We start from the raw sequence: 11,935 nt of genomic DNA on the forward strand, positions 1-11,935 counted from the left end.
ATAGAACCTGCCTTGTATGGAATATTTAAATAATTTTTCAAAATACAGCAGGTCCTCTTTCTTCTTGTTGTTAAACATAGTTGTGTTCCACCTGCACAAACTAGGAAAAGCTAAACCCTAAAAACTTAGGAAAATTTAAAGTTATATAAAATTTAGAGTTTCAGGGCTATAAAAATTAATCTATGACCATTTCAGTTTTATGGATCCATTTCCTTCTGATATTATGCAAACATATTCTCAAATCAGTCTATTTATGTTTATAATCCAAACAAATGCAATGGAAAAGTGTTAAGTGCCTTTTTTTCATTCCATTTTTTTTTTAATCCAGACTCTTTTCTGTGCAAATGGCAAAAACTCATCTCAAAATAACTGAAACAGTACAGGTAATTCGTTTCTTTGAATACCTGGAAATTAGGAGGGTTTCTTCAGCTCCTAGTTAACCAGGATCAAGTGTGGATATCAAGTGATATTGTGTGAGTGATATTGTGTGTGTGGATGGATGGATGGATGGAGGGATAGATTAGATACATAGATAAGCAGAGAGATAGATAGCAGAGACTTGGAATATTTCTTCCAATTGAATTCCTAGGGCAGTCGTGTAGGGGGCCTAGGGTTATAATCAGTATCCAGTATACAAGGGTCTGTGGTACAAGCTGTAAAGTCATTTGCTTGGTGATTGTCTTAGTTTACTAGGACTTACATAGCAAATATCCCATATTGGTTGGCTTAACTAACATTCTCTCACACTTTTGGTGGGTAGAAGTCTCAACTCAAGTTACCAGCAGACTTTTCTCCAAAGTCTATAGCTCTTTGGGGTATTTTGTCAGCAATGCCTCTGTCTCATGGTAATCTGTCTCTTTCTCTCTTCAACTCATTCCTACCATGTCCACATTTCCTTTGTTGATAATGACTCAAATCATATTGGATAAAGGCCCACCCTCATATAGTTTGGTCTTAACTGAATAGTATCTTCCAACATCCTATTTACTAGCAAGTTCACCTCACCAGACAGGGGGTTGGGTTTTGAGCATGTCATTGTGGAGGACATGATTCAATCTATAACAGAGGTGGGGGTACAGAAGTCCTCACTAGATGAGTTGTCCCATATGGTTGTGGGGCTTGATCCTAGATGTATTTCATACAATCTGGTTCTCCCTCCTTCTTGCAATCATTCCATATACCCAATATCATTATTATACATTCTTTTTCTGTTGAAGTCAACCTGATTTAGTTTCTGTTGTCTGTAACTAAGACCCATCACTTCCCTGTGTTAGTTCACCATTACTTCCATGTTTGTTAAATTAAATGATATATTTCTACACAGGAAGATGGAGAATCTTTCAGTATTAGCTGGAAGGGAGGGCTTTGGAGAAGAGGTGTATGGTGGGGGGGGGGGGAGTTTATTCAGCCACAGTGAGTCCAGGAGGCAGTAAGTGCCATCCTGGAAGTGTGTAAAAAATCAGGCAAATGTTAGCTTAGCAAGGGTAAGCTGCCAGCCATAAATACATACTTCCCTTCCCACCTTTGCTTTCATATCTCTGGTCCAACCAACCATAACCACTCACCTGGATTATGGCAATATTCCCTAGTGTTTATCTACATCTGCCTCTGTCCTCCCTATGTGCTTCCTCAGAAAACAGTTACCCTGTTAAATTTTAAAATTAATCATATCAGCTCTCAGTGAAAATCCTCCATTGCCTCCCCATTTCTCTCAAATTAAAGGTCATAACAGAGTCCTAAAAAGCCCATGTTTCCCTCTTTCTAATGTTCATTTTAATATGTGTTTGATCTCTAGATGAATCAGTGCGGGGGTGATGCTGGGTGGGAAGGGACCATCTTAGTGTGTAGCATTGGTCCCAAACTCCTTTTGAAATCATGTCCTCCTGGAACCTTTGGAGCATCTGGGCTGTTCCAAAGTGCAAAGGTCATAAGTGACTGAACAGGAATTCAGGGTTGTGATGTAAGTTACTTAGAGATGATTTTGCTGAGGCCCTTTTCTTGGTCACAAGTGCTACATCTGTCACTGAGCCTAGTCTGGGAAGAGATGTGAAGTGGCTGATCAATAGGGGCAAGGTCATATCAAAACACAAAAATGTAAAATGAAAACTAAACTCATCACACCCCAGGTGAGGGTGAAGGCAGCCTATGTGTGCCATTCTGCCTATCTCCACCACCCCTCCCAATTTCTCAGTAACAGAAAGAGCTGATAATAAAGGAAGGGATACAGAAAACATCACCATCCACAAGCCTATAACCACTCACTCCCAAATGGGCTACAGTGTTGGCACCTTGGAGTTCCTTCATTCTGCCTGTCTCCAGCCCACAGAGAGGTGACTGTGTCATGATAGGAAGACAATGAATATCAAGAGATGAGATGGGTAGGAAGGAAGGAATTTGCAACTGTGGAACAATCTAGTGCCCAGATTAACCATAGCTAAATGAGGAAGCAGTGGGAACAGGGATGGCAGGGGAAGGTTGCCAGTGCTCCTGTCACTGTGGGTGGACAGGGACACTATGTTTCTTCTCTCTCTTGGAACTAAATAGTTTCCTTGAGTTTGTGTCCACTCTAATGCAAGATAATCTTATTTTGTGATCCTTAATATAATTATATCTGCAAAGACTTTTTTTTCTCCAAATAAGGCCATATACAGATACCGGCAGTAATATCGACATTATTCAACCCATAATAATTACCAAAGGAGAATTTAGATTAAACTTCATAGATTTGCAGGAGGTAATTTCTTTGCTGAGTTCTTTTAAATGAAACTGTATCTTTACTGAGTGGTAAAAAAAAAAAAAGACCTGAAACCACGTCATTGTAAAACAGAAGGCAACTGGTATTTGATTCAATAAATCAAAAAGAGAAGGAAAAAGAACTGAAAGGAAGTTTAGAAATCCTCCAATCTAGCTTTATTTCAGGGAATCAGAAACAACTGGTCAGGTAGGAATTTTTTACATTGTTTTTGCATCTTTTATCTACTGTTTGGGTACACTTTTTGAGTTATTCTGTACCAGGAAGTATTATTTGAACATGTTAATTTTGACATACAACATTCTAAGTTTAGAATATGATCTATTCTGTTAATCTAATTCATATTTCTAGCCTTTTCTTAATAGCTATAGTTTTAATCAAATTATTTTGTCTTTAGTGTTGGATTATACTCTCTGTTTTCAATGGAGTTGGAAAGTATTTTGCATTTACAAATGTAAAATTGTAATGCTTGTGAGAATTACAATTATAGGTAATGAATGCAGGTAAGTGTTTTGTTATACTCAATTCAGTACTTAAAAAATAGATGAGTTATTTATTTCAGTCATAACAAGGATTATAGGATGAATGTTTATGCAGTTTTAAAATTAAATAAGAAATGCATTTGGAAAAAATCTAAATTCAAAGGGAGGACTGGTTGATCTTCCACATTTTTCATAAAGTTTATAAAATGTAGTACTGGTACTTGGCATTTTAGCAAAGAATGCCACAAATTAAAAGGTGCCATTTATTTTTAGTAATTATTTATTTTAAAACAGGGATGCTTATCAACATGTTTGAGCTGAAGATAAATGTTTTGGTTAAATTCTCTTAGGCATTTAGAAGATAGCCATTTGTGTTGAATTTTCTAAGATATGAAATAGGTAAAATGATTATCTAAGGAATATACAAACTCAGATATTGTAGCGTATCTGATCATTTGGCCTTTAATTGCTCAAGCTCCTATACCAAGTTCATCTTCACATAATCATTCCACTTCTAAAAATTGGGAAGGCTAATTAATTATAAATCATTGATTTAGAAATAATCTAAATTATTTCTAATGTTTGAGCATTTTTAAAGAGTTGCCATATAGATGTTTTGGACAGAAATTTTAAAAATCAGATTTTGTTGAATTTCTTGATTTAAAAGTGAATATAAAAAACATGTAGTGAAACACTCAATAGCACAAAGAACTTATTGTTATCAAAGTCTTATACAGAGGATTATTTTAAGGAGTATCATGTAAAGATGTAAAAGGTGCATGGGTGGTTCAATGACAGAATGCTTGCCTTCCATGCCAGGGGTTCTGGGTTCAATTCCCACATCATGCGTCACCCCCCACACACACACACACAAATTAAAGATCTAGCCCATCAATTATTTTAGCATTAGAAACAAATCCTTTTGAACTGATTCTACCTTATATGAAACGCATGGTTATGGTGTATTTTTTTATGCAGCATTAGCAAGGTTCCAGTGTACTGATTCTTTCAGCACAATTATTTTTGTTCATCTTAATGGTTACCCAGAAATCCTTTATAACTGCATCTGAATAAGTAGATAGATGATTGGGAAATACAATTTTCCTCAGTTAAAATACAATATGTCATTATGGCAAGAGACACTAATTTTGCTTTTTGGGCTTATCCTTCCTTTATTCTGTTATTTCTATTATTTTCCTTTATTAAAGTGTAAGAATTTGAGAATTTTGCCACGCAAAGGAGGACTCCAAGAGACGTTCTCTCATGCAACACGCAAGGGGTTTATTTTTCACACATGTGTGGGGCTCGCTGAACACGCAGGAACAGAGAGCCCCGAACTTAAGTCTGCAAAAGCTTTTTAAAGGGTAAGATGAGGGGGGTGGGGGTTGAGCATGGGTCACAGGTGCTGTTTTGCAAAAAAGCAGATAAGAACAGTTTTACAATAAGCATTTCTTAACAGTTTTACAACAAGTAACCTTGGCGCCAGGATTGTTTATCTTCAGCCTGATGGGGCCCATAATTCTTTTCTTTATAATTCTTAACTCACACTAAATGCATAGCCGTGAATATAAAATGACACAAATGCTTTTGCTGGATATTTCAGAAGCTAAAATATATGTAAATAGCTAAATTAAGCAGGAAAAATTAGCTACTGTTAAGCTTTATAAAATTCCCTTTTACATTCCCCACTCCTTTTCGTATATATCTCTAATCTTAGAGATTTTCTGGATTATTTAACACTGAGAACTGTTGTTTGATGAGCATTAATTTGACATTTCTAATCTGCCCCTGTAAAAACTGTATAATTTTATTTAGAATACATGGTCCTATAGTTATTATTAAAAGTAACACAATTAAAGGCCCAACGAGAGCAGATAATAGCGTCATTAACCAGGGGGACTTAGTAAACCAAGATTCAAACAATCCCTGTTGCGCCTCCTTTTTTTTTTTTTTTTTTTCACGAAGGCGCTCTCTGAGTTTTGTCATGGACTTTTTAACAACACTAGAGTGATCCGCATAGAAACAACACTGTTCTTTTAAAGCTGCACATAGTTCCCCCTCTTTAAGGAAAAGTAAGCCAAGTCCCCGCTTATTCTGCAGAACTATTTCTGAAAGGGAGGTTAGAGAGTTCTGAAGGGCTGAGACAGATTTTTTTATTTCTTTTAAGTCTTGATTTATCGCAGCTTGTAATTGACTGGTTTGTTGATTGCTATGTACAATGGCAGCAGTCCCTGTGCCTATACCGGCAGCGACAGTTACCCCCAGAGTGGTAAGATTACAAGGGGTCACTAGAAAAGAAGGCTCCCCTGCTCCCTCCCAAGTTTTTATAGTCTTCCCATCATCCCATCTGGTTATTGTCCATTTCCAAGGCTTATGCGGGTTGGAATTGGGTTCCCCTGGGGGAAGGAGGAGAAGGAGTAGTAACCCTACGAACCCGCAGCTTGAGAGGATTGTCAGTCCTTTCCAGTTTCCACTGGGACTCAGAGGGCAAAGGCGCAGGTTTGAGATGAGACGCATGGATCCAGGACGCGATGCCATCAACCTTGACTGCGGTGGGGGTGGTCAAGAGTACCTGATACGGTCCTTTCCAGCGAGGTTTAAGAGTCTGTACCTGGTGGCGGCGGACATAGATGAAGTCTCCCACCTGATATTGATGCGGAGTTCTGTTGTCTCCTGGCTGGTAGGAGGTGGAGAGCTGCTGCCACAGGAACCGCTGGGCTTTTTCCAAGGCTCGCAGCCTGTCAAGCAAGGGGGTATGAAGGGAACTATTAATTTCTAGAATGGAGGACATGTCCTTGACTGGAGTTGGCACTCTATATAAGATTTTATATGGGGTTAGATGACACAAGAGAGCAGAGGGGGTATTTCTGGCTCTGAACAGGGCATAAGGCAGGAGCATGGTCCAATCTTTTAAGCCAGTCTCTATAGCTAATTTGGTTAGGGTCTCTTTAATTGTCCTGTTCATTTTTTTTTTTTACCTGTCCTGAACTTTGGGGTCTGTATGCGCAATGCAATTTCCAATCAATCCCCAATATCCTGGCCACACCCTGACTTACCTGGGCTACAAATGCGGGTCCGTTATCTGACCCTATTACCTTTGGTAGACCGAACCAGGGAAAATTTTCTTCCATAATCTTCTTGACTACAACCTGGGCTGTTTTTCTCTTAGTTGGGTAGGCTTCAACCCATCCTGAAAAGGTGTCTATAAAAACTAGTAAGTATTTAAGTCCATATTTTGCAGGTTTAATTTCAGTAAAGTCGACTTCCCAGAACTGCCTAGGTCGAGTTCCCCTTAGTCTTTTTCCGTTAGGAGCTTTGGTGGGGTAGGCGTTCACAATTTGACATGCCTGACATTTTCTAGCTACGCGATCTGCCAGCTTTTTCCTTTTTGAGGCTGTCAGAGGGTACAATTCCCTCTGGTCTTGCAGGAGCTGCTGTAGTTTCCCTGTCCCCAGGTGAGTGAGCTGGTGGACCTGCTGTATGTAAGCTAGGGCTTCCGATTCTCCTAGGGGTGCAACTTCAGATAGTGTTTCAGGGGGTTGCTGGTTTTCTTTGGTTACTAGGACCAAGTTCATAAGGTCCCTTAATGCTGCCGCTTTTGCTTCTTCATCTGCTCACTTATTACCCAGGGTTATTGGGTCAGAGCCTCTTTGTGTTTGATTTTTTTACCAGCTGAGGTTAATAGCCCTCTTTGTTGGTAAATTGCCCCATGTACGTGGGCAGTAGCAAAGGCAGAACGGCTATCTGTATAGATAGTTGCTCGCTTTTCTTTTGCTAATTTTAGAGCTTTTGTGAGGGCAATTAGTTCAGCCTTTTGGGCAGATGTTCCCTCCGGGAGGCTAGAAGATCAAATAACTTTTGTCCCACTGACTACCGCCGTTCACGCTCGCCTCTTACCGTGTTGGAGAAAGCTGCTTCCGTCCGAAAACCAGGTTACCTCCGAGTTAGGCAATGATTGGTCTTTTAAGTCTCTGCGGATTCCGGTCTCTTCAGCTAATATCTCTTGGCAAGTGTGCTGCACAGGTCCCGCGGTCTCGTCCGGGAGCAGGGTAGCGGGGTTTAAAGCTGATGGGGCCCCGAAAGTCACCCTGTCTTTGTCTAGGAGGATGCTCTGATAGTGGGTAATTCTGGCATTTGACATCCATCTATCTGGAGGATGGCGGATTATGCTCTCCAGGGCATGAGGGGCTATTATGGTCAGCTTCTGTCCTAGAGTGAGTTTGTCTGCGTCTTTTGCCAGGAAGGCAGCTGCCGCCATGGCCTTGAGACAGCGTGGCCATCCACTGGCAACTGAATTTAATCGCTTGGACAGATAGGCCACCGGTCTTTTCCAGGGGCCTAAAGCTTGTGTTAGGACCCCTCTAGCCACGCCTCTCCTTTCTTCTATGTAGAGCGTGAAAGGTTTATTCACGTCTGGGAGGGTTAAAGCTGGAGCTGACAGGAGCGCTTTCTTAATGCTGTCAAAGGCTTCCTGCTGTGCTATTCCCCACTGGAAATCAGCGCTCCCTTTGAGCAAGGGGTATAATGGGGCAGCAAGGGCTGTAAACCCTGGGATTCACAACCGGCAGAATCCCGCTGTCCCTAAGAACTCTCGTAGCTGCTTTTGGGTCGTGGGCGGGGGTATTTGTGTTACAGTTTTCTTTCTAGCTTCAGTGAGCCATCGCTTTTCATTCTTAAGAGTATATCCCAGGAAGATTACTTCCCTTTTACAGATTTGGGCTTTTTTTTGGCCGAAGCTCGGTTCCCCAGTGCGGCTAGCTCACTTAACAGTTTTCGGGTCCCATACTCACAGTCCTCCTTAGTGTCTGCTGCCAACAGTAAGTCGTCCACGTATTGTAGCAAGGTGACTCTGGGATGCTGACTTCTGAAGGAGCTTAAGTCTCTATGAAGAGCTTCATCAAAAATGGTGGGGGAGTTTTTGAACCCCTGGGGCAAACGTGCCCAAGTCAGTTGGTTCGAGGATCCCGTCTCTGGATAGATCCACTTAAAAGCGAACAAGGGTTGACTGTCCTTATGCAAGGGCAGGCAGAAGAAAGCAATTTTTTTTTAGATCAAGCACAGTATACCAAGTCTTTTCAGGATGGAGAGTGCTGAGCAGGTTATAGGGATTTGGCACAGTAGGATGTATGTCCTGCACTCTGCTATTTACTTCCCGTAAGTCTTGCACCAGTCTATAGTCTCTAGTCTCTGGCTTTTTGACCGGCAATAAGGGAGTGTTCCAGGCTGATTGACAGGGCTTAAGTATTCCCAAGCCAAGGAATTTCTCTATATGGGGCTTGATTCCTTCCCGGGCTTCCTTGCTTAAGTAGTATTGTTTTACCCGAATTGGAGAGGTGGTGGGCTTTAGGGTCATTATTACTGGGGGCTGATTGATTGCCAACCCTAACCCGGCAACTTCTGCCCAGGAATTAGGGAATTCTTCAAGCCAGGCCTGAGGAATAGAACTGCGGAGCTGTTCTGGTTTTATATACAGCTGATATTCTTCTTCGACTGGCAAGATGAGGGCAGTTATTACAGGTTGGCTTACTAGCGGGTTTAAAAATTTCACCTTTGGCCCCTTAGGATTGAAGGTGATTCTCGCTCTTAGTTTAGTTAACAAGTCTCTTCCCATAAGTGGGGCAGGGCACTCAGGGATAACTAGGAAGGAGTGTTGAAGCTTCCCCTTCCCCAGGTCCATGGTTCTTTTGGTAGTCCAGGTGCAGTAGCGACTGCCATTTGCTCCCTGCACCAAGGACCTTTTTGTAGAGAGCGGGCCTATAGGTTCTTGGAGGGCCGATATTACTGCTCCCGTGTCGACTTCAAAATTAATTGGTACCCCCTCCACATTAAATTTTACCCTGAGCTCGGGGAGGGGTGCCAAGCCCTGACTCCCCTAGTCTTCACTTTCTAGAGCCAACGTGGCCGGCTGTTGCCAATTTGGGGGCCTAGTACCCCTCCATTTTTTTTTTGGACAGTTTTTGGCCCAGTGCCCAGTTTCTTTGCAGTAGGCGCATTGGTCTGGATTAAGAGGGGTATGATAACGCCGGCCCGAGGGATTTTCTTTAGCTTGTCCTCTACCTTCAGTGTTTCTTTCAACTACTGTGGCCAGGATCTTTGTTAATTCTTTCGTTCTCCTTTTCTCTCTTACCAACTCTTTTTCCTCTCTCTCTCTTATAAAACATTTTTTCAGCTTCTTTGACTAAATCTCGCAAGGCTAGGCCCTGCAACCCGTCTAAGTGCTGCAGCTTGCGTCTAATGTCCGGAGCTGATTGGCCGGTAAAGGCCATGGCCACTGAGGCTCTTTGATCCTCTGATTGAGGGTCAAATGGAGTATACCTACGGTATGCTTTCATTAGTTTTTCTAAAAAGACTGAGGGCGATTCGTCCGCTCCCTGAATAACCTCTCTTACCTTGGCCAAATTGGTGGGCCGGCGTGCGGCTGCTCGGAGACCCGCTACTAGAGTCTGACGATAGATGGACAGATGCTCCCTACCTTCAGAGGTGTTCGGGTCCCAATTAGGGCGGCGCAGCGGGAACCGATCATCGATGACATGCTGCAGTTGGGTGGGTCTCCCGTCTTGTCCAGGAACTTGCTTCCTGGCTTCCAGTAGGATCCAATCTCGCTCCTCCGTGGTGAAGAGAGTCCCCAGGAGTTGTTGACAATCATCCCAAGTGGGCTGGTGAGAGAACATAAGGGACTCCACCAATCCAGTCAGCCTAGTGGGAGCCTCAGAAAAAGGAGGGTTGTTATTTTTCCAGTTATATAAGTCAGAGGAGGAAAAGGGCCAGTATTGTAGAGCGGGCATTTCTCCCCCATGTCCATCATCCACTGGAGGCCCGTACGGTCTGAGGGGGAGAGTGACCGCCACATCAGATGGGCTTAGTGCTCGTCTGCTTCATGTACTATGTGCCGGTCCTGGTTCATCTGGGATCGTCTGTTGGTGAACCTGCGGAGAGGGAATGGAAGAGGGCGGGGAGAGAGAACTAGAGGAGGGAGAAGGTGAGCTAAGAGAAGGGGGGTCCTGTACCGGAGCTGAAGGGTAGAGAGGAGGGGAAGAAGGACCTGCGTCGAAGAGGAGTAGATTCGATTGGGACTCCGGTAGGACTGCAGGAGGTAAGGAAGGATAGAGTTTCGGAGCTTGAGAAGGACCTGGCACCCTGATTGGGAGTACAGAGGGAGAGTTATGTTGACCACGAGGAGTAAGAAACGGCTTTACCCATGGAGGTGGGTTTTCACACAGGTCCTGCCAAACCATGATGTAGGGCTGCTGGTCCGGGTGGCCATACGGGTCAGGGCGGAAGATGACTGACTTGATGGCCCAAATCAAGGGTAGATGAAAAGCTCCTTTACAAGGCCATTCCACGTTAAAAGAGGGCCACCCGGCCGAGCAGAACGTCTGCTATTTGCCTTTTTTTTTTTTTTTATAATAAGAGATAGATTCTGACCTCTTTTCCTGACCTCAGACCAGTGTCTTAAGGTCAGAGAAAGTGGAGTCGACATTCCCTGACCCATCTTCGGTAAAACAAAAACAATTCCCAACACACAAATACAGACAGACACACACAGAGCCGGCACACCACGTTTACACAGTTTCAGAGACACAGCTCAGACTGGCCTGATGACTTTGATCGAGTTTCCCCCATCAGAAGGGAAACAGAATCAGAGTCGGCCCTGTAGGAAGCCTCCAGGCATCCCCGGAGGTCCCCCAATCCCGAGGCGTCCCTCGGGAGAGTGACCTGCAACCCCGGACACGTCTGTCGGTTGCGGTCGGGGAGTGCTCACGCGACTCTCCGACAGTCACTGCCAGTCTGACAGACTAAGCGATCGCACTTCAGACAAAAAGGCCTCACTTACCCCGAGAGAAAGAGCTGTTGGAGCCTCCCCTTACGAAGAGCCGATCTCGGTGGAACCTCCAAATGTAAGAATTTGAGAATTTTGCCACGCAAAGGAGGACTCCAAGAGACGTTCTCTCATGCAACACGCAAGGGGTTTATTTTCCACACATGTGTGGGGCTCGCTGAACACGCAGGAACAGAGAGCCCCGAACTTAAGTCTGCAAAAGCTTTTTAAAGGGTAAGATGAGGGGGGTGGGGGTTGAGCATGGGTCACAGGTGCTGTTTTGCAAAAAAGCAGATAAGAACAGTTTTACAATAAGCATTTCTTAACAGTTTTACAACAAGTAACCTTGGCGCCAGGATTGTTTATCTTCAGCCTGATGGGGCCCATAATTCTTTTCTTTATAATTCTTAACTCACACTAAATGCATAGCCGTGAATATAAAATGACACAAATGCTTTTGCTGGATATTTCAGAAGCTAAAATATATGTAAATAGCTAAATTAAGCAGGAAAAATTAGCTACTGTTAAGCTTTATAAAATTCCCTTTTACAAAAGTTATTTCTGGAATATGGCTAGTCTGGTCTGTCATAAATTACTTATTACAACCCATGTAATGTAAAAACTTGACAGAACTTCTAGTTCAAACTTAACTACCACACTTCTTGACATTATTTGCTTCCTAATTGTCTGAATTGATGGTAAAATTGTGTTGCTGTTAAAGATTTACTCTTTGTCAGATCTTTCATTTTCAAATTAGTCAATTTTTCTTAAAAAATACTGAAAATTTCCAGATCTTAATTGTTTTTCATGTCACTTTTTCACAAATTTCAAATATATGAGGTCACCAGAAAACTACTGAGTGCTTAGAATTATTTGATGATG

At 42.7% G+C, this 11,935-nt stretch overlaps 1 protein-coding gene across 2 annotated transcripts; it reads right to left on the reverse strand.

The window, feature by feature from the left end:
• Window positions 1–4,468: 4,468 nt before the first annotated feature.
• LOC143681208 (uncharacterized) lies at window positions 4,469–11,597 on the reverse strand. 2 transcript variants are annotated; one of them, XM_077158022.1, is made up of 3 exons: window positions 11,069–11,597; window positions 7,132–9,890; window positions 4,489–5,972 (listed from the first exon to the last, which is right to left on the reverse strand). In XM_077158022.1, the coding sequence occupies exons 2-3, from the start codon at window positions 7,490–7,492 to the stop codon at window positions 5,797–5,799; spliced, it is 537 nt and encodes a 178-aa protein (XP_077014137.1). In that variant the 5' UTR covers window positions 7,493–9,890; window positions 11,069–11,597; the 3' UTR covers window positions 4,489–5,796. The 2 variants fall into 2 exon arrangements, 1 of the variants encoding a protein (XP_077014137.1); XR_013174467.1 differs by lacking the exon at window positions 7,132–9,890 and having other exon boundaries at window positions 4,469–5,972.
• Window positions 11,598–11,935: the final 338 nt, after the last annotated feature.

Source organism: Tamandua tetradactyla, chromosome 4 (genome assembly GCF_023851605.1).
Source record: "Tamandua tetradactyla isolate mTamTet1 chromosome 4, mTamTet1.pri, whole genome shotgun sequence".
Taxonomy (NCBI): Eukaryota; Metazoa; Chordata; class Mammalia; order Pilosa; family Myrmecophagidae; genus Tamandua; species Tamandua tetradactyla.